General features: G+C 29.0%; 1 protein-coding gene and 1 long non-coding RNA gene across 2 annotated transcripts; one reads left to right on the forward strand and one right to left on the reverse strand.

Moving 5' to 3' along the window:
• Positions 1-247: 247 nt before the first annotated feature.
• On the forward strand, positions 248-19,787 carry LOC123294011 (putative uncharacterized protein DDB_G0282133). Its single transcript, XM_044875066.1, has 4 exons — positions 248-344; positions 11,532-16,360; positions 18,078-18,490; positions 19,678-19,787. Exons 1-4 carry the CDS (start codon positions 277-279, stop codon positions 19,687-19,689), a joined length of 5,322 nt encoding a protein of 1,773 aa, XP_044731001.1. The 5' UTR covers positions 248-276; the 3' UTR covers positions 19,690-19,787.
• On the reverse strand, positions 7,139-8,273 carry LOC123294014. Its single transcript, XR_006535068.1, has 3 exons — positions 8,240-8,273; positions 7,873-8,159; positions 7,139-7,765 (listed from the first exon to the last, which is right to left on the reverse strand). It is a non-coding gene; the product is annotated as an uncharacterized LOC123294014 (long non-coding RNA).
• Positions 19,788-24,031: the final 4,244 nt, after the last annotated feature.

Raw genomic sequence — 24,031 nt, forward strand, 5'->3', positions numbered from 1 at the left:
TGATTTCATATAAGTAGACTAATTTTAAAAGTGTGATTGAGAATTATTCGTCGCTTTTTTATGCATTATTTTCTTTTCTTAATTTTAACTGGCGTCTATTCCTTCAATGTTACCCTAAAACTGTTTTTTACCGTATAACTCTTGTTCCTGTAAATAATTAAAAATAATCAGATATTGAATCTTCAGAAAAATATTTTGTTTGGTATTTTTTAGCTTCTGGCAACTTGTGAAAATGGGATTTGAAATAATAATTTTTAAAGGATTTTCGGAAATAAAATGAAGCAGTTTTCATTTGTGAATGCATATCAAGAAAATTTTATGAACTTTGCATTAAAATACTACAGGTTCGGTTTAAAATTTTTATTTAAGGGGTTATTACTGGTTTAATTTCAATTGAAAGTTTGATGTGTCTAGATTACTCAATCAATAAATCAAGTTAAAATTTATCATGATCGCGAAATTATAGATATAATATGTATTTACTTACATTTGTGACCGCCCTACGTTTGAATAATCCAGGAATTAAAGAATAAATAAAGACCGAACTTCATAATAATTCCGGAAAAGCTAGATTTTTGCATGAATATTCTATTTGTGGTTCTTAACAAAATTTCAAGAGCCCCCAACAATTCGAATGCCACTACAAAAGTTACCCGGAGTCATAAGTCACAAAATACGAATTTTCGCGAATATTTCGTTAACGGTCACTTGTATCGAAAAAAGTTAGCAAATTTTTAGATCAGGAAATTGCCAATAAAAAATATACGATTACTTTCCTTGTAATGTTGTAAGTTGTAACGTTGTACCATTAACGAGCGCACTCAGTATGCACTTCCCTGATCTACACATTTGATAACCTCTTTTTTTTTAGACAACAGTGGCCATTAACGAAATATTCGAAAAAAATCGTATTTTGTGACCTTTAACTCCGGGTAACTTTTGTAGCGGCATTCGGATCGATGAGGACTTTTTCTATTTTGTTTATTACAAGAAACAAGTAGTCTACAAAAAAATTTTTATGCGCTATTTTTTCGGTAATATAGATAGATAGGTAAATTAGTATCCTAGGTTATCAACCGCTGTACATATATGTAGGTAGCCATTTGAACAATAAAAGTAGGATGTTTGACTTGATTTATTTGAAATGTTACTAAAAATAAAATTAAATAATTTTCTTTTAATATATGCCCCATTTAGTTTGTAGACGACTACATTTTTTGATCATAAAATAGCTCAACTTTCATGTGCTTTTCGTGGCCTACAAGTATTCATAATAAAACATATAACCGTCAAATTGACATGTTTAAGGCATATGTCTGAGAAAACGGTTCATGAAATTTGTAGGCCAGTATGAGCCTAAAATTCAATTAATTTTAATTTCATTTGACTAAAATTCAATTAATATTGTTAATTATTATTATATAATTGTGTAAAAATTAGCCGGTTTGTTGATACATTTTCATACCCTCGTTTTTCTGACATGGGAATGGAAGCCACGCAAAACGATCCAATATTTTTGCATTTCAGTAGTGGTAGGTCGTTTAATTGTCATTTTCTCCGTTTTCCACATTGAAAACGCCCCGATTTCCAAAGTTTTCGTAAATGAAAACGTTTTAGGTTATACTGAAATGAAGCCACTCACGAAGTTTCGTAAGAGTGTTATTCACAAAACCATATATGATAATTGACGAAATCAATACAGAATAAAACCAAAGCAGGATCAAGTAAAAAATACAGCATCAGGTTAAATGATTCTAGTATTGTTTAGGCCAGGAAATTTTTACCTTATGGTCAACTTAAAAAAATGTATAAAAATTGTTCCTTTCAAAATTTTAAACTAGACATTTTAAGCTTAACAAGTGAAAACAAACAATTGACTGAGTTAATTGTTGAAATACCATGCATAGTCAGTGTTGATTTCTTTATCACATTATACATACAAGCATGTGACACATACATAACTGATAATCAAGTATAGTACATATTATAAAATTTCCGCCTAATTGGCGCCTTCACGGGTAAACAGTGATGTTTACGAAAAAATGTTTCAAACAAAAGTTGTTGTTTTGATAAGGAACATTTTTTACATTTAAACTTTTGTTCTATCTCTAACGGTTTACAAGACGGGTCCTACGGACCCAAGACCCAATTGACCTATGATGCTCATTTACGAACTTGACCTCACTTTTTACGTCCTGAGTACGCTGTAAAAATTTCAGCTCGATATCTTTTTTCGTTTTTGAGTTATCGTGTCCACAGACGGACGGGCAACCGGAAATGGACTAATTAGGTGATTTAGTGAACAGCTATGACAAAATTTTTTTCCTAGCATCATTATTTTTAAGCGTTACAAACTTGGGACTAAACTTAATATATTATGTATATTTCATATATACATGGTATAAAAATGCATACAAATTAGAAATAATTTCTCACCAAAATGTTCAAAGTCGTTTACATCATTTGTATGAAAAAAGTACATAATATGTATGGTCTTTGAAAGTTATAATTTATGTTTTAAATTTTTAATTACACTTGTTTATGGTTTTGAAAAAAATAAAAGTAAAAATAAAATGGAAAATTATTTGGAATACTACAGCGGGAAAAGTATTCCAAATAAGAATGAAACCTACACTCAAGTCAAAATAAACGCAAAAGTTGAACCATTCTAAATGATTACTATCACAGTATATGTAATTCACATATAATGTTATAGATATAACAGTTAGAATGGTAAAACACGTGCATTTTATATGACACAAAGTGTACATGTTCATTAAATTATGTATTTTTTTGATAGTTAGTGATTATGACAGCTGTATAACATATACTAACCAGTAGTGAATACTTTTATGGTTTATTATAATCTGTAGCAACTTGACAAGTAGTTTATTGTATTGATAAGTGACGTAAATTCGCTTAGTACACTCATTTAGTATCGATGTGTCTATTCTGTTTCGTTATCGGTAGCGGTTCAATATAGATGGTACGCGGTACGACGGCATATGCAATATTTAATACAGAGCAATTCTCAATTTACCTTGTTTTTGATTAAATCTTTAGGAAATAACCCGAAATCAATACAATTGGAGCAGTTCAGATTAGCTTTAGTAACGATAAACAAAATTTTATGAAAAAAGAATCTTGTGTATCTAAAAGTAGTATAGTTAGGCCAGAGGTGGTGTAAGCTTGTTGGTTAGAGAGTATAGGCTGCAATCGTAAGGAGGGGGATATGAAAAGAATGCTATCTTGGATGACAGGAAGTTGTGTGGGCAGGAAATGGTTATCTCGGAGGTAGTTAAATTTGTTTCGGTTCGTGGAATTAGTTAATTGGTGTGTGGCTGTGTGCCATTCTTAGAATTGGGTGGGTGCTCAATTTGCTGGAATTAGTTAATTAAAGATAATTCTTGGAAAAGATAATTCTGGGCGAACGTGCAATTTTATTTCATGTGTGGGTGTTTTCTTCGATTTAATAAATAGATTACTTTGGAACTAGTTAATTAATGAATGCGGGCGGAAGCGTAATTAGAGGTGTATTTAAAAGAATATTTAGCCTTGCGTGCTGATTATTTTGTTATAAAAAAAATCGAAACGAAATCGTTTAACCTTGAAATTAGTTGTTATAAAACAAAAAATCGTTGGTTCTTATCTATATCAGCATCCAGTCGTTGACGAGTTTTATCTAAAAACATGAAACATTTGACCTTGGTGTGTGATTACTGAACTTATTAGATAAAATTTGTTGCAAGTAAAAACCTGCTAAGATTTTTTAACTTAAAAAAAAAATAATAAAACAGTAAACAATAACATTTAAAAATAGAAAAAAGTCGTATTTAAGAAGGATGTCGGTATCCGATTATATTAGAAAAATTATAAATCCGAATAATTTTAATTCATGTTGAATAAGTTTTAGTGTCAGTACTGTAAGTAAAGCCACAGCTTTAGAACATATACTAATCAGTAGCGTACACTTTTTTGGTTTATTATAATTTTTTGTGTACTTACTCTGTATATTGAAAGATGACAACTTAACAAGTAGTGTCGTTTATTGTATTGATAACTGGCGTAAATGCGCTCAGAGCACATATTCAGTAATGATGTATCGATTAAGTAACGTTCTGTAAAAGATTTTTCAAGTCTAGTACACCTATTTAGTCTAAACAGAAGACCAAAACGCTAAAGCTACGAATTGATAAGTTAAGAAAAAAGTTTTATACTAAAATTGTTATGCTTAAAAAAATTATTACGCGGTGACCTTGAAATTAACCTTGATGCCAATTTTCAAGGTCATTTTTTTACTGAGTTTGTACATTTTTTAACAAAATTTCCGATTGAACCACCCTTATTGAACATCGAAATGTCCCGAAATTGAATAACTTTCTTAAAATTGGTGTCGAAGTTTGTTATTAAAAAAATTTCTGAATCACTTCAAGGTCAATTACAAGGTCATCACTTTTTTTTTAGCTCTATGCAATTTATTGTTGCAATTATAATTAAATCAGTATTTAATCGATAATTATGTGAAAAAACCGTATAATAGACAGGGTCAATCGTGAATCCCAGACGGTTTTTTCCATAATCATTCACTAAATACTACACCAAAATATTGGCCCAGCTCTAAAGTACGTTAAGTTGGCCACACCATCTCCTGCGCCCTCTATTTCAAAAACGGCTCAACAAACAAACAAAAGTTTCAGACAAAATTTGTAGCATATTTTATCCTCTACAACTTTTTTAATAAATGATAATACGATTGAAGGCAAAAGAAACGAGATTTTCGAGACCTTTGACCTTGAATATCTAAGGAAGCGTACGCGTAACCATATGTGACTTTTGAGACAACATTTTTACTATCAAAATAAAGGTTTGTACAAAAACTCAGCTTATTCCGGTAGATTTCGAGGTTGAACACTTATTTTGACTAAGATGATCGGGTTTAATAGTCAACATAAAAATATTAAAAGTTAAGAGAACATCTTGAGAGATAAATAATTTATTTTTTAAAGTAAAAAACTTAGTCTTATCTAACTAATTTGTTAATTTTTTAGATTTTATTTAATAAACTTTTGGAAGCATATTTCTAAACGCTCTCCGGCGAATCATTCAGATTAGTAGCTCTATGTATTCAAATTCTAGCTGCCTATATCTAATAATGTTCAGTGATTGAACGATACCTTGCATGTTTGTTTATAAAACTGCGATTTAAAATTGTTAGATTATACACTGGCAGTTGATTGATAATTTATAATCTAACGAAAATCGCGTTAGATTGTAAATCTTATTATTTGTTTATAATCTGACTAGATTTATTATAAACTAAGGATTATTACAAAATTTGGGTGACATGCACAGGGATTGCGAACCAATGGCATGCGACACAATGTTTTGGGCACGCCACCGATCACAAAATTCACTATGAGAACGAACAAATCGAGTGACTCTGCGAGTCTGCGCTTGTTTGTAATTTTAGTTACATCATGGACTACAATTGCTAATGACGCATAGCATAATGGTCAATTTCGTTGACACAATTGTATTTTCAAGTTTATTTGTGTTATATTTAAGACTTTAAACTTTTATCTAATGCGGGTAATTCAGCAACAAAAAAAAAAGTACAAAATGGTAAATTATTTTGTGGCGTGGCATGTCATGTCTGTGACCTCATTGAACAGTTATTTGGAAAAAATGGCAAATTGATAGGTTCGCCATCCCTGCACTAAAAATATAATGAAGATTCCATATTGTACAGTGTATTTACCAATGCCTATCTGTCCTCCTGTTCACATTTATTTATCTGTAAACTCATTAAAATTAAAATTATACGTAATTCAAATTTTGTACTCTTATTGGGCCACGCTGTAAAACCCCCAACATCAAAACAGATTTATAATTATAGAAAAATAAACAAGTCATAAATAAAACTTTTCATAATAAATAAAAATTATTATGACAAATAAGCAATCAAAATAATAAGTTTGATACCTTGTTTTATTTAGTATTGGTTTAATAATTTGAAAACGTAGACTAAACAAGCTTCATGGATAAGATTTTTGAGGAATAAAACCAAAATATTAAGATTGTACAAAATGGCCTACCTTACAATTTAAAAAAAATGAAGTTTATAATTATATATATATATATATATATTTTATCTATAAATATATAGGAGACTTTCTATAGATATAGATAGTCACTCATCACGATATCCCTAGAACTATAAGACCTAGAGACTTGAAATTTGGCAGGAATATTCCTTTTGCCAAGTAGAGGTCAGCTAAGAACGGATTTTACGAAATTCCACCCACAAGGGGGGTTGCGGGGGTGTTCATGAATAAAAAATTCATATTTTTCAATTATGGCTTTTAATAGTTCAAAACTTGGTCAGAATGTTTTAAATTACATTTAGAAATTTTTTTAACCTTCGGAGGGTAGAAAGGTGTAGCGAGAAAGTGGGAAGGAAATATCGAATATTTACAAATATACCTAAGTGGGGTATCAAATAAAAGAGCATGACGTGTACATTACAAAACTGTTATCCAACGCAAGGAAATGTGGAGGGAGGGGTGCAAGTGGGGATGTTGCCCAGCAAAGCGGGTAGTTCCCAGCTAGTTTATTATATATTTCATGCCGCTGTAATGAACAGAAAATTTTTTTAATTTATATTTGTGACTTTTTTCCTATTTTCTGTAACTAAATATTTCGATTATATTATTAATCGAGATTTCAAACGTGTTGAAATTTTTATAGTGTATTCAGGACGTAAAAACGGAGTTCTTTTAAATTGTAAAAGATACAAGAAAATGTTAAATATAAAAAAAAGTTCCTTTGAGTTGTGTTTGAAACATTTTTTTGTAAACATAGTTTTCCTTTTTTTAATAAACATAGAAACTTTTATCTCAACCGATTTATTTCAAGTGGACAAAAGCCTATTCAAAGAACAGTCCTTTGAAACAGGTTGATCTGAATCAAATTATTAAATTTTTTTAATATTTTTGCAATATTTTTATTTTAAATAATATTATACAGTAATTGAAAAAGAAAATGCATTGCATGGATCAAAGATTTAATAATTTTTGAAAAGAAATCATAATTTGAAAATCTTATTTATAAAATTAAATAACTCTTCAAACTCAAACTTGACAATTTAATATAGCATCTTTCGAAGTGATCTTTAGCCATTATTATACTGCTACTTCATTACCTTACTAAAGATTGCTTGATACTTGGGATTGAGCGCATTGGAGCATAATAATTCTTGAAAATTATTTCTTAGGCTTTCCTTTCAGTAAAATCCACACAATTTCTATTTCCATAAAACGATTCTTAAAATTATTCGTCATTTTCATTGGAATTGGTATAATAAAATCTAACTGAACGATAAAATTCGAAAAAAAATTATTTAAATTCTATTACGATAGATACCAAACCTATTTGGTTGAAAGTTAGGTTGACCAAATTCTTCCTTGAACAACTTGTAGATCGCCTAGTTCTTCCAAATTCATTCAAAATTGTGCTCGGTCAATAGTGATAGTCAAGAGTGATAATTGCGTTTTTCCGTACGCATTTTTGGTAAGAAAAAATTTTTTTTTAAAGGTTTGTTGACAGAATCACAGAAAAAAACATAATTCTCTCACGGTAACTAACTTATTATGTTAAATAATCTCCATTTGAAAATATGGAGAACGGCCGATGTTACAAATTCCATAAAGCTGGAAGCCCTTGAATGAGTATCACCGAGTAATATTAAGAAACCAAACAAGTAATGCTAAAAATAATGACTTGAATTTTATTAAGGAAAGGATGATTCGATAAATAGAACAAATAAATATCGTTAAAAAAATCGCCGATAAAAATGTTGAATTGGTTACATACCTTTTATAGTATAGCAGTTATAATCATTATACTTTTCCTATTTTAGGAAACGTTGGGATGAATATTTTGTAGATGTCATCTTTGGACCGTTTTCTTACCACTCTTTTAAACGGTATAAGATAAAGCGAAATTTATTCCAGAAATATCATTGATGAGCATAAAATAATGTTTATTTATTGTTTTTCAATTCAATCCCAGATGCTTTTTATATGTGGTGGAAGTTTCGGCTTGTTTTCATCAATCATAAATAAACCATACATTCAAATTTTCATTCGTTTTCTTTACTTCTGTTAATAAAATAAAAATATTTAATACAACATTAAATTTTAATTTAATTACTAAGGAATATAAAAAATAAAATATTTACCTAACTAAATTTTATATCACCTGTCCGTTAAGATAGAAAAACACTTACTGAATTTTAAAAAAAGCGTTGACATTTAAGGTAACTATTGATAAATAAATTTTTGTTTCAATATCCAAAAAATTTTATTGATCTATGGTAACTAGGGATAACTTTTTGATTATATAACAAAAGACAAATTTTGCAATATTTCGTATCGTAATCAACTAACGAGAAGACGTTATAATTCTTTTTGCTCTAGTGGTTCTCAGAAGTGATTTAAGTAACATGTAATTTTTTTTTACTTATTTATTAATTAAAATATTTATTGTCTTGAAATGAACCACTTAAAAATTGAAGCTCCATTTAATATCACGAAAAAGGTATGTGATTAAAACGAGTATCATTGTTTTCAATTATTAACTAGCTCGTATTAATTAATGGGGAATTAATTTTACTAATTTAGTCTCTAAAATTTTACTTATTTTAAGCAATTTAATTTAAACTCTGTTTTTGCTGTTGCTTTAAAATGAAAAATTTTCAAGAGGTCTACTTATCTCTATTTTTTATATCACTGTATTGAGTAATTAAATTACCTTTAAAAGATAGCTTAAAGAGTTGACAGTCCTGTTTATATAATTCATATATAAACAGGATATATACGCGGTAAATACGCAAATTTACGACCAATACGGTGAATAAATTACGAAAAAAGGCTGGCAGTCCGAAGTACTTCATTTGAAGAATAAATTAACAACTTTCTTTTTTTTTTTTTGGAAAAACTCTACCAGGTAGCAGTTTTTACATTTTCCCAGAGCTTTTACAAAATGAAATGAACAAACTCTGAAATTGAAAACAGTAATTAATATTAAAGTTTACAGGTCTACATGTATTTTAGAGCTACTTACTATCTGACCTTTGGTTAATTACGATTTTTCCCACAAATTTTATAAATTAATAACAAGCAACGACTAGGTGGAAATGTAAAATTGGCAAATAGACTGGTCATTCTACATTTTTGGAGCCAAAGCCAAGATACAGCAAACTAATACGTGTAAAAAGTCGGAAACTTTCCGTAGAATTCAATGCACTATTTTTTTACACTTTCAAAGTAGGGGATCACATTCAAAACGGCGGCCAAAGTTTTTTAAAAAAATACGCAAAAAAAGTTTGGTACAAAAAAATGTTAAAACTTTTTATTTCGGATCGCTCTAGCTCAATTAGATGTCAAAAATTTATCAAATAAACAATTTATAAAAAAAAAAAACCTTTTAAACACCCGTATCTCCTTGAAAACAAATATATTTTAAACGACACTTGAAAAGTTATTCCTTAATTGAAAAATATAAGTTTTTTTTTATAAATGTTTCTGTGCTTAAAATTTTTTTAAATAGTTGCCTGAATATGTGCCGGAATTGCGCGCTTGATTAATTGATAGGTAACATGCGAAATATCGTTCGAAAAAATCGGATGTGAAACATTATTATAAATTAACATTCATGATTTACTGGATATGTTAATTAATTGCTTATAGAGTCCCTTAACTATTGAGTTTTGGATAAAAGTGTAAGAAACTTTTGGTCATTTGTAAGCCTTATGCCCATCGGTTTCCATAATTTGTTGATATTGTAGAAGTCAATTTTGTAGAATAATTTAATAAGCAAATCCGATTAAATCGATCAGACTTTCATATTTTGATGTACAATTAAAAACGAAATCATCACGTGGTAGGTGGTATTTAGAATTTTCTATCAATAATAATATCGAATTATGTCTCGTAGAGCAGAAATAAATAGACGTTATAGGTCTTGCGATTTACCTGCTGTTAATATTTTTCTTTGAAGATATTTCGAGGCAAGTATTTAAGCTAATCGTCAAATCGTAGACGATCGGAAAATAAACATTATTGAACAAAAGATAAGTGTGGCGATATGTGTAAATATTATGCAAAATTTTGGTAACTTTTAAATTATTTTTAATTAAAAAACAAGTGAAAACCAACAATTGACTGAGTTAATTGTTGAAATACCATGTATAGATAGTGTTGATTACTCTATCATATTACTCATATACCTATACATGTCACACATACATAACGGATAATCCCATATTAATACATACTATAAAATTTGCATCTGATGTGTGCCCTCGTGAGTAAACAGTGATGTTTACAAAAAAATGTTTTAACAAAAGTTGTTTATTTCTTGATAAGGAACATTTTTTACATTTAAACTTTTGGTCTATCTAACGGTTTACAAGATGGGTCCTAGGTACCCAAGACCCAATTGACCTATGTTGCTCATTTACGAACTCGACGTTCTTGAGTTATCGTGTTGACAGACAGACGAACAGACAACCGAAAATGGACTAATTAGGTGATTTTATAAACATCTATATCAAAAATTTGTTCATAGCATTAATATTTTTAAGCGTTACAAACTTGGGACTAACTTAGTATACCTTGCATATTAAATAAATACATGGTATAAAAATTAATTATGATATAAATGTCAGGATTTTTGTTAACGTATGAATAAATCAGAGACAAATAATTTCTAGCCTACTAACCGAAACAAGTAATTTCTACTTTGTTATTCTTAGTCCTTTTTGAATATTCTAAACCTTTAAACCTTCAACTTAAGGGTAAATAAATTTTAGGATGTTCCTGTTCCATATACAGGGTGGACTATTTTAATGTATTATGACTAATAGCTTGGGTAGTTAACCAATCAAAAAATAACTTAAACCAAAAGTTACATAGTTTGATGGGGGACATCATGTTCTGACATCAGATTGAACTTAATTTTCCGGGTTGCTTTAATAGTTTTAGTACCTGATAGGTAAGAGGCAGAATATCACTTCAAATTAGAAATTTGATCCTCGTAAAAAACATTATTTAAAACATTTTTTCGAAAATCGTTAGCTTTCGGGTATGATTTAAAAATATGTGATTGTTGCATTTAATGGAAAGAAAATACTCTAGCTTTAGGAAAATTGTTTTCTTTCGATTAAATCCAATAATGATATATTTGTCAAAACAATCGGAAATTTCAGACCATTTTTACATTAAAAGTATGTTAAAGCTTTGAAATGAAATGAAATTTGAAAATGAAAGTTTATAAGTCTTCTTAAAATTTAAAATTAGCCCAAGTAGAACCCAAAAGAACCATGGAAAACGAAGTTACATGCATGCCAAATTGTTCACTTGTATCAAAAAAAAGTGTCACTTTTCTTTATCATTTCACAAGTGTCACAAAGCTTTATCATTTTTAAGTTTATTAAATAAAATGTGAAAATAATTTTTTTTAATTTTCAGGAGAAAGTCGGGTGATGAATCCAATAATATTCATTCAACGCCAGTAAATAAACACCGTCATAATTTTGGAGAATATTCAACGTCACGCCTTGGCAATCGAAAAATCACATATAGTTTAACTAGAAAATCACCAACATCTGAATCGGAAGTTTCACTTTCATTCGATAATCAACAAAAATCATTTAACAACCAAGAAATTTTAGAAATCCAAGAAAATTTTGTAGAAACCCAAGAATTATTTATAGACGATCACGAAAATCCATTCGATAATCAAGACGAAGATACTCTTGATTCAACCAGTCAAACATGTGTAAGAATATTTAATGAACTTGGTAATGTATCGCCAGATAATTTTGCTGAACCGAATGGCTACAAGGATTTTATAATTGAAAATAACGATCATATTATTGATTTAACGACGTATGACATTGATGATATAACATTATCGGATGATAAAGGCAAAGAAAATAAAAATGATAATGTAGCTGATAGCACTAACAATAAAGAAATAATTGATAAAGATATAATTGATTTTGTTGAGAAAAATCAAATAGATAACGATGATACATCATACGATATGAATCGTTTATGGAAGGATGAAGAAATGTTGGAACAAGTAAAAAATTGTCCAAAAAAAATTTTTATGTCTGTACAAAAATTTAAAAATTTAGCAAATGTACAAAAAAAAATCATAACAGAAACATCATTAGTCGAGGATGAAATAATGGGTGTACATATGGCACCAAATATATCAATCAACGCGAATTTAAGTGAATTGGAAAGTGTAGAAAATGATAGTGACGATAATAACAATCAACAAAACACAATTAGTGCGACACATACTTTACCTGTACGTCCTGCACCAAAATTTGTCGCCAAAAGTATGTGCCAAAAGTCTGTTACTTCAACTTCAAGTTCAGAAATTAATCAAATTTTACAAAAACAAATTGCTTTATCAGAAAATGATCCACGAAAAAAGAAAGAATATGCTCGTATATTAAGAATATTAACACAGCAAAAATTACTTAATGAAGAAACAAATAATATGATGAAAAATCGGAATACTCAAAATCATGAGAAAATTGAACGAAAAAGATCGATAACAACAGAACATACAAAAAAACATGACGAAAATAATTCTTACAAACGGTCAAAGCCGTGCGAAACTATAACAAAATCAAATGCCACTTTTCCATTAAATCAGAAAGACCTAGAACGAAAAGGATCATCGTTTTCGAGTGTGGAATTAAAATCAAATGAGGTTCAACCCAGTTTATTGTCAACTCAGTGTGGAATTAGAACTCAATCGGATAAAAATAAAGTTAAACAAAAATTAAATGTAACTGAGAGTCGATCATCTATTCAAGTAAGCGGGTTCGAGAAAAAAGATGAAACAATCATTGTGAAAGAATCTAATGAAACTAAAAATGAGGCCAAAAAATCACAGGAATGTGAAAATATAAAATTACCAATTCAAACAAGCGGGCCTGAAAAAAACGATCAAAACGTAAATGAGAAAAAAATGTCACATTATGAATCAAAAAGTCAAAAGCATGATTCTTCAAAGAAAAACATAGATAAACATTCAAAAAAAGAATATTCATCTTCTCATTCAAAAAAGAGCTCTAGTAAATATTTTCCAGATAAAGCTACTTTAAAGGAATGTGTGGTACTATTGGAGCGACGTCATGAGGTTGAAAACTGCTTAAAACGTCAACTTTCCCGAGAAAAGGTTAAACATAAAAAGAGTAAATCTGAACATAGTGACAAAAATAAAATCAGCAAATCGAAAAAACGCAGAGAACATTCTCATAAGTCATCGAATCATTATAAATCTTCCCATTCATCATCGAAACATAAATCATCTAGCGATTCGTCATCAAAATCGAAAATTATTATGGAAGATAAAATCACAAATGATTTAAATGGGTTGACACAACAATTAATTGATTTAAAAAATAAAGCAAATCGTAATGATTATAAAACGAAACAGTCCGACGATAATCCATTAAAAATGAAAATTCGAAAAATTCATGAAGAAAATATAAACCAAACTCTAGAAATTTCTTCCACGTCGGAGATAGTACGTAAAAAACCGTGGGATGAAAACTTACGAACATTAAAGTATTCGTGGATTAACAATAATTTGATACAAGAAGAAGGTGATGATATTGAACAAAGGTTAGCACTGTTGGAAGGAGGTGTACACCTTTTCACAGGTGATAATGTGGAGGTAAATGTAGAGAGGATCGAAAATGATTCAATGCATTCAGTATCGGATATGGTATCAACTACCCACGGCAGAGAGCCTTGCGGTGAACAAGGTATAACTTCTTCGTCAGAAGTAACAACTTCATGTGTTACGCCACCAGTAATCAATAATGAAGACTTATCAGATTTTTTAACTATTAACCCAGTATCAATAAACGAAACAAATATGACGCAAAACAATGTAGAAATATCAAAGGATTGTCAAAATTTGAATTTTGAAAGAAATCCATCGGTAATTCAAGAAAATTTATTTGAAGTAATTCAACCATCTGAAAATAATATATCATTAGTTAATCCAGAACTACAAAAATCTGTGGAAATAGAGAAACATTATGAATCAACAGAGAAAATGGACGAAAAAATAGATAACAATCAGGTTATACATAATAGTGGGACAACAATAAAGAACGAATCAGAAATTCCTATTATAGATTTAACATACACTGAATTTATAAAAAAAGAAGAACCGTCTGAATGCGAAATTATAGAAATCGAAGATGAAATACCAATGTTGCGTGTAAGAGCAAGTATTTTTTTAAATCAGGAAGCAAATAATATAATTGAAAAAATAAAAAATTCTATGTCATTTATATGCAGTGATGTGCGTACTTTCAACAAACGTATAAGAAAGTTAACAAATAAAATTGAAAAAACTCGGGAAGAGTTACTTAAAACCGAACATATCGAAATGAGAGCTCGTACAATTACACCGATTTTAGCTACACATTTACACTATTTCAACGATACAAATATGTTTAAAGCCCTTACACAGGCTATAAATGATTCAGCTGATAAACAATTCAATATTGATCATGTTGAGAATGTGTTTCACTTATTAGTTAATCAGTCACCGATATTGCGTCAAGAATTTCTTGGCTACAAAAACAATATTGAACCTGAACCGAATTTAGATTGGAATCGATCAGTGATTAACCAAATTAATAATAAAACTGATGGTGTACAAAATCCACCAAATATAATTTATAATGCGTCAAATAATTTAGAGCAGACACTACAAAACAATACTACAGTAAATAATCATACTACGACACATTCTAATACAGTTCGTAACGACGGTGGTCAAGAAAGCAATTATTTAATTAATTCTTCAACACCGTTGAATGGATATTATAATCCACAATCAGCTCAAGTATATAGTGGCTATCAATTTCAGTCTTCGCCATTAACAGTTAATAGTATGCAAAACAACAATATTTTAAATAATTCTATAAATTCAAGTCAAATTCGAAACAAATTCCCGCCTGCATATAACGAGGTAATAGCAACGAATCAAAATCAAGATAATTTATATAATGCTACTCATTCACAAAATAATTATAATTGGACACATCAGAGACATCAGGGTACCGGAAATTATTCTGCAGATATGTATACAGAAATGAATTTATCTTATTCAACGAAAACGGTTCCTAGCCAATTACAGCCACAGACAATACAAAATCGACCAGAATTGCAACAACATCGACCGCAACTTCAACAATATCAGCAGCAATCACAGAAACAAACAGCGTTGCAAAATCAACCACAAGGTCAATATCAGAAGAATGACCAATCAACATTCCAATCAGCGGTGCAAAACCAACCCCAACTTCAACATCAACAAGAATCACCACAACAATCAGTGATGCAAAAACAACAGCAATTACAACAATCGCATCAACTTCACACGCAAAATCACCAGCGTTTACAAACATCAGAAGTACTACATCAAAAGCAATTACAACAAACATCAGAAGTAATAAATCAAAAACAATTACAACAATCGCATCAACCTCACACGCAAAATCACCAGCGATTGCAAACATCAGAAGTGCTACATCAAAAGGAATTACAACAATCGCATCAACCTCACACGCAAAATCACCAGCGATTACAAACATCAGAAGTGCTACATCAAAAGCAATTACAACAATCGCATCAACCTCACACGCAAAATTACCAGCGTTTACAAACATCAGCAGTGCTACATCAAAAACAATTACAACAATATCAATTGTACCAACCACATGGAAAACCAGCACTACCCAAACAACCAGCCATGTTAAATCAACAGCAAATACAAGAACAACAATATCAAGAACAATTGCAAAAGCAACAATTGCAGAAAAGGCAAGAATTACAATATCAACAGAAATCACCAAAGCAACTTACATTGCAGAAACAACAATTACACCAAACTCAGACACCTCACCAATCTCAATCACAAAATCAACAGCAATTGCACCAACCACAATTATTACATACGCTAAACAATCAAGAATTGCAGAAGCAACAAAACAAAGAACGACAGTGGTACCAATTCCAACAGAAGTATTTATTAAATCAACAAGATCAACGAGGAAGCCAAGAACAGCAACTTGTTACAAAAAAGAAGCGATCGTCAAAAAAAAACACACAAATTATTCCTGAACCTCCGAATTTAATACCAGATGGAAATTCAACGATATACTTAAGGCAACAACTACTGTATTCGGATCAAAGTGAGGCGGGAATTAATCAACCTAGACAAATATCGAATTTTAAAGATGGAAATTTAAGTAAGCGATAATTTATACTGTTGAATATAATATCCAATATGATAAAGGAAAGCGAAATGAAGACTGGAAAGTATTTAAGTAAAAGATATGATAATTATAGCTATATTCCTGACTTATATCGGGTAGTTGGTCATTAGGATAATATTTTTGGGATTACATACTTATTTTTCATAAATGTATAATTACTTTCACCATTAGGGTAATACTAATAGATCTGCCGATTTTAGCAGAATGGAATGAGAGAATACAGACTGCTTTTTGAATGCTTAAAATATAATTTCTATTGTGGAATGCGAAATTTTATGCAGTCGTAGGTGTTACAAAATGCATTGGGCTAAAATAACTCATATTAAAAGCGTTTTTTCTGGTTTCTGGTTCATTATAAAATAACAAACAATTATTTTATCAGTTACGAGCATGGGCTACTTTTTAAACCCCTACATTATGCAACACCGCATAAACTATCTTTATTAAGTCAAAATAATCCAGATGAAAAATCGATGGAGACTAAATATTATTATTATAAAAATATTTAACATATGTACCAATTTTTCAGCTCTAGCGCTTCGAATTTTTTGAAATTCAAACCATGCTCGTAGCTGGTAAAGTTGTTTGTTATTTTATAATGAATTTCGATCTAATAGAAAATTATCGCTACGTCTTCCAGAAAAAACTCAGCTTTTAATTATGAATTATTCTTAGGCCACTGCATTTTGTAACCACTTTTTAGACCATAGGTAATATCGGAAAAATAGATCACACAAAATCATGCCATTGTCTACAAAAATTGTTCAGATACTTTTTTTTACTACGATTATTACCATTCCTGAGATATCAAAATTCCAAATGTTTTTTTATTTATAATTATTTTTCATTTGAACATTTAAATATATTTTATATTTTTTTAAAAATCATATTGAACATTTCATTATCTTTTAGAACTTTCTTGATCAATCTAGAAATGTTTATAATATTCTAGATCGATAATCATTATTTTTAATTAATAATTTTTAGTGTTTCAATATAATATGATGGAATTTCTTAAATCATTCGTAGAATTTTGAGAACAAAATTCTGAATCAGAAAAAAAGGTTACTTTCAAATTCACCGAATATAATTTATAATGCGTCAAATAATTTAGAGCAGTCACTAAAAAACAATACTAAAATCTGGAATATTCTGGAAAGTTATAAAGGTTATAAATCTTTGCGTCTTTATAATTACTTTCCAGTACTTCGCTAATTAACACAATTTCAAAATGAAACTTCTTTATTCGGTTGTTTATTTTTACAAGGTTTTATTTAACTTACTTCGTATATCTGGCGGTTTTCTTTTTACAGATTTTAGATTCTCTGTATTTAAAAATGTTTTCGCAATTTTCGTTAATTCGAAATAATTACGCAATTATTTTAAATGTAATATAACGTTGGCTCTGTAAAGGGAGTGTAGAGTGGCGATTTTAAAATATTAAATGAAAACCTCAATTTTTTATAATAAATTATTCATATTCTCCTTATTATATACAAAAAAATTTGGTTTTGTTCGAAACATTTATCTTCTATTCGCGTTAGATAACGCATTCATTGTATAAATTTCTATGTTTCCTGAAAATTTCATTTGAATTATAGACTTAAAATATTAAAATTGTTTCGTTTAATGATTTAAACTAATTATGCCCTTTTAATATATCATGTAAACAATGTTTTTTATATTACAGAAGTGCCAACCTCCATTGCAACGAGCAATATATATGTGCCCAAGCACGCAATCAACAACGTACAAGATATCTCGTCACCTGCTCTAAATTCTCTAACAACAGTTAATAATGATATATATGGTAGTACATCCGTTATAAGAAATACAACGAGCAATGTACAAAAAGGAAATAATACAACCAACAACGTACAAGATATCTCATCATCTGCGCTAAATTCATTAACAACAGTTAATAATGATAAATATGGCGGTACATCAGTTATAAGAACTGCAGGAACATTCGAAGTCCCAAGCGTTTCTTCTGCGGCATCTACACCCCAATATAATATCGTTTGGGGACAACCTGGATCCAACTGCAATATGACACCTACATTGGGTGAATACTCAAATAATGAACAGTCTAATATTAATCAGGTAAATAATGTTGCTAAAGATGAAACAGACGAAATTTTATTTGAATCCACTCAAGTTGAAGAAAGTAATTACTTTAAAAAGAAAATTTAGAACAATATATAGGAGGATACTTGAATTTTTAAGGCAAGGAGAGCTTGAAAAATTTTGGAAAACTAAGATGATATACTTAAAACAAAATAAATATCCTTTCATGAATTGGCATCAATATGCTTTGAATGAAACCTGAAAAACTGAAATCTTAAGAGAAAATACGATTTTTTGTTTTCTTCACTCATACAGAACAAGTATCACTTTCCGAACTGTTTGCCGTGCGAATAATAGCTAATTACACGAAAAATCGAAAACTTCGAGAAGTAAAAGTGATAAATCTAAGCCCGACCTAGTGCACTAAATAGTTGTGGCAGAAGCGATGATAAACTGAATGAAATTTTTGTTACTGTTTTGGAGAATCGTTTGTATCACAACTATATGTAGCACAACTAAAAGAATAGCATGAGGAAGAAGAAACAGCTTATTAAATATGTTATTAAAAAACGAGAGTAAGGTAAACAAGTTGTTTTGGCCGAGTTATCATGCGCATTGATAAACTCGGTCAACTTTGAAGCGCTGTAACTACGTTAAAAATTAACAAAAATTAATAAAATTTACGGAAAAATGTTCATAAACGTATTCTCTATAATATTGCTCTCACCTAAATTTATGATAAAATAACAAGAAAAAAAGTTATTAAGCAAAAAAAGAAATTTTTGATTTTGTTACTTTTTTGCTCATAACTTTTAAAATTTTAAGTTTATCGCAAAAAGTCACATACACAAAATTGTAGCCACGACCATTTGCTACAAATTATGTCTTTGCAAATTTTTTAAGAAATCAATATTTTACGAGATACAGCAAAATATGTTTCCACCCTTTTTTCAAGATGGCGGGCGGGGGACAAGGGCGCCAACCCCACAAAATTGGGGTTAAGGTTGTTTTGACCTCCCCTACATGTCCCACAAATAAAATCGCGTCCTCCCGAAAATGTTCAGTCAATGTAACATTTCAATGGACTAGTATCCTATTTCGAATTTTTATTAAATGTATTTAATTCGACTTGTATTAATTTATTTTAAAGAAATAGAGGAAAAATCTATCAATTTAAAACTTTTGGTTGTTTGATTAATGTGTTTTTCTTATTTTTATTTTAGAATTGGAGTTAAATTTTGAAGATGGTTACAAGATCGAAGAAACTTATTTACAGTATTATTTTCTATAGATGTTATTTTTTTTTTATATATTTACTTTATTTATCGAATACAGTAATACAATTTGTTTTTACGCGGTTGCAAAAAAAAAAAAAAAATTATAACTTAGCTTATAAAAAAATTGATTTTGTCTTTCAGTTATTTGACACCGCATTTACGTGTATTACCGTATTTTTATTTTTGATTCGTACTTACAACTTTTTTTTTTTTTGAGTGCAGAATTGTCCTCTGATTTTTTTTCAATGCAATGTTGTTTTTCCTTGTTCTTTTTAAGAATTGATACCAAATAGACTTGCTTTAATATAGATAAGCCTTCAAGTTTCAAAGGCTTAATAAAATTTTTTGTGATTCTTAATTTAGTTCTTATATTACTTATAAGTATGTTAATAATTTAGGAAAAAAAGATCATAAATATATTATAAGTAAGTCAGTCAATAATTTTGGAACAAAAAAATCATAAATATATTCTTAGTATATCGCTGTCAGTCGAGCTGAAAATATTTTGATTTTTTCCTATTCGATTACAAGTTTATTTGAAAATTAAGAAAGGGCTAAAAAATAAAATTAATATTATTATTGTCAAAAATCCAATCAGTAGTTAGTTACTGATGCAGTTATATATTTTCGTTTTGTCTCTAAAATTTATTTACGTTAATTTTATACAAATGTTTAGAGTGTAGTCAGTCAAATCTCAAAATTATTTTTCATTTATATTTTAATATTTTTTTTTTTGAAATGTGATGCGTTAATATTTTATCGAAAGTATGGAATAAAATTTCATGGAGGTATGCAATTACTTTAACATAAGACTATACTTTTGAAAAACTCGATTTTTATACGAAATTTATACGTAAAATTGACACGTACATTTTCTAATTATAGCAAGGTCCTTTATTTTTTTGTTTATGAACGAATTCAGGCGTCTGCAAGCTTTTTAGTTGAGGGTCAAAATTAATGAAAATAATATAAAAATACGTTTTTTAGTTACTAAAATGTATTGAACAAGTACTATAATCAACAATGTCGTTGTATTCTGCCTATGTTCTTTACAACAACTTTGCAATAAAACTAAAATGTTTTTCTTATTAATTATTTTCAATTTATTTTTTGTGTATTCTCAAAGTGTCCATTTAATCCACGGATCAAAGATTGCCGACGCCTGATCCAATGTTATGTAATTATAATTTTAAAGGATTTCAAAAAAAGAGTTGATTCGTTTTTTTTCTTGAATTTATAGCATTATAATTTGTTGATTTATTCATAGTACGTAAGTTATCAGTTACCTTTCTATGAATCCATTAACTGGAAACTTGGAAATAACTCTTCGAACATTGGTTGAAAGTATTTGGTATAAGATTATCTTGTATAAGATCAAAATAGTTTGAAATTTTACCAATCGGGTAACATTCTTAAGTCGACCATAAAGCGTTAGACTTTTCTTATAGCTGATTTCTTTTTCCAAATACCTACAAATTTTAATGGCAAACAATTATTGAAAAAAAAAAACCTAAATGAATTTTGAAGATATGAAGGGTTTTTTTTTTTTTTTTTTTTTTTTTAATTTATAAATTTTAAATTGAATCAATTCTAAAATGAAATGAGATATTTTTTTGGATTCAAAATTTTTGAGTGTATTTTTAGGCTGAGCGTAAATTCAAATAGGTTTATGAATTTGAATGATACCTGGCTTCGATTTGGATATAATTTATAAAATGTATAATAATTTATCTGCTCAAATAGTTTGCAAAATAATTAGATACTCATTTTGCCATTTTAATTTAATTCGTCGTAGTCATTTCTTGTAAGTTCACAGTTTCACGATAAAAATAGAAGCAAGTTGCTGTTCAATTTGCTAAAGGGTAAAACTTTAATCTTTTTAAAATAGATTATCTTTAAAGCCATTTACTTGAAGTGTCAGTATATTAATTTCCTATTTCAAAGTGCTGTGATTTATATTTTAGTTGTTTATACTGTGTGTGTAGGATCGTTTGATAATAGTATAAATAAACACAAAAGAAGGTGGGACATTATAATGGTCAATTTGTAAAAAAAAATATTACAATATATACTCAAAAATATTTTTTCAATGCAATACAATCTTTTGTTAATTAAACGAAATCGTTCAAAATTTTGTGTTACTTCAAGTAACAATTAGGTACACAAATAAATCACTGAAATGTTGGTTGCAATAGGCATCTGAAAAAATTGAAGGCTAATCAAGTCTTTAACGCTAAAGAGGTTAAAGCGCTACTGAAGAACGTGCATTTTGGAATGAAATAGCTTAGTTTTGATTTAAAGCCTGCGTTCCAATATACAAACCAATATCATAGCCAGTTAATATTTTAATATTAACCATGTGCCATGTTTGTATTCTAACTGATTACTAATAAGTCATTCCAAATTACATTACATACAGCGTTTTTGATTATTCGACGGTCACCTTAAAGGGTCTTACACTTGAATTCATTTACAACAAATTTGACCAATGGTCGAAACTACTGGTCGAAAATGTACGTCTTTCGAGTCAGGGCAATTTTTAAGCTTTTCATAGGTTTTATTTTATTACAAAAAATACCAAATCAAGAAAAATTGCACTCATATTATTAAGCTGGGTCTAACAGCTAATAAGTTATTGCCTTCTTTAAAATACAATACACGTCTCAAATCATCACATAGTAAGAATCGGGCAAAAAAATGATACAAATCGTAAAAACTTATAGAATTCTTTTCGAAAAATATTACTCGAAAGAATTAAACACTTGGCGGGCGCATTTTAGAAAAACCTCAATTCATAAAATTTCCAAAAATATATAAATGTAAATACGCGGTTCCCGAAATATTTCGAAAATAAACAAAAAAATGCGTTTCAATAGTAAGTATCTACATTCGTACATCTAGACGAAACTGGGAACCCTTTTTTGACAATTAAATTTGTTTATACGTAAAAAATCAACAATTTACACTTTAAAATAATTTGTAACGAATGCCCGTTAAAATATATTTTCGAGCCGGCAATATTTATAAGGTGTTTTAAAGTTTGTGAATTGAGGAAATTTTTTCCTGAAATGCGCTCACTCACAGTGTATAATAATATTTTTAAGTTATCTTTTTCCAAAAAATCAATGTGTTTAAAATGTTTTTTGACTATTTTGCATTTTGTTCCAAATGTTTCTTTAATGTGCATTTTCGACCTATACTATAAGCCCCTATAAAATGACTATGACTAAAAAAACGTTTTTCATAACAATTTTTCTCATTTCTGTATTACATTTAAAAGCTTGGAACGATTTTTAATTGAAATATTCCGTTGTCAATTAATTCCATTTTGGACACCTTCTTTAGTGTTTTAATCCAGTGTAAAATAATAATATGTTATACGCACTATATATTTATTCCCATTTCACGAATAATTATTATTTTTATAATTATTGTGACGTCTAAGTGCCTCATGTATAAAATATGTATAAAGTTTTTGAATCTCTTAATTTTAATTCATTCAAATAATTTTAGTTATGTTTAAAAGTGTTCGGCCGCCGTTGTATAAGTCTTCATGATTAAAAAATCGAAGCTCAATTGATTTGGCTCGCCATTAAATAGTACAAAGTTATTTTTTATTATATAAGTACAAATTTATAATTTTATAAAGATTTTATATAACTTTAAAAAATTTCTAAATAAAAAAATATTTACTGTTTGTAAAGCATATCCTTAGCTATTATAATATACGAAGTAAGAAGAGTTTTTATGGACGTTCTTATGTATAAGACAAAGAAACCGAAAATTTATTGTTTGTGATATATCTTTTTAGTTGTTTGTGTATATACGTGACGACAGCTGATTTAAGTCCACACACAATTAGTTGTCTGAAGAGTGTTTCTTTGTCTTTACAGAAGAACTTCCATTAAAACTATTCTAACTTAATATATGCTAATGGCTAACGAGATGCTTTACAAATTGTATGTATAATAAAAATATGGGCATTGCATCATTTTTTATCCCTTTTTTCCAGCTGCTTTTCCGAAGATATTCATTCTTACTTATTTGTTTAAAAAAAAGTGTTTTAAAAAATATCCTACAAACCGGCAACCTGCACTTTTGGGTTCAGGAGCATGTTTTAAACGGGATCCTCCAAAAATTTTCCAGGCAAAAATTAATCATGCTCAATGTCGGATTTTACCGGGACTATGATAATATTTTGAAATATTAATAGTTTTATTTTTTCTTATTTGAAATATGACGAATAATTCAAATCGAAGATATTACGAAACACGATCATTACAAAATGAAAACCATAGAA

The sequence above is a fragment of the Chrysoperla carnea genome, chromosome 2 (genome assembly GCF_905475395.1).
Source record: "Chrysoperla carnea chromosome 2, inChrCarn1.1, whole genome shotgun sequence".
Lineage (NCBI taxonomy): Eukaryota > Metazoa > Arthropoda > Insecta > Neuroptera > Chrysopidae > Chrysoperla > Chrysoperla carnea.

Coding starts and splice junctions, on each gene's coding strand:
- LOC123294011 (XM_044875066.1), top strand. CDS start 277: ATGAAGCAGTTTTCATTTGTGAATGCATATCAAGAAAATTTTATGAAC. Junction 345..11,531: donor TTTGCATTAAAATACTACAG/GTTCGGTTTAAA, acceptor TTTAATTTTCAG/GAGAAAGTCGGGTGATGAAT. Junction 16,361..18,077: donor TTTTAAAGATGGAAATTTAA/GTAAGCGATAAT, acceptor TTTATATTACAG/AAGTGCCAACCTCCATTGCA.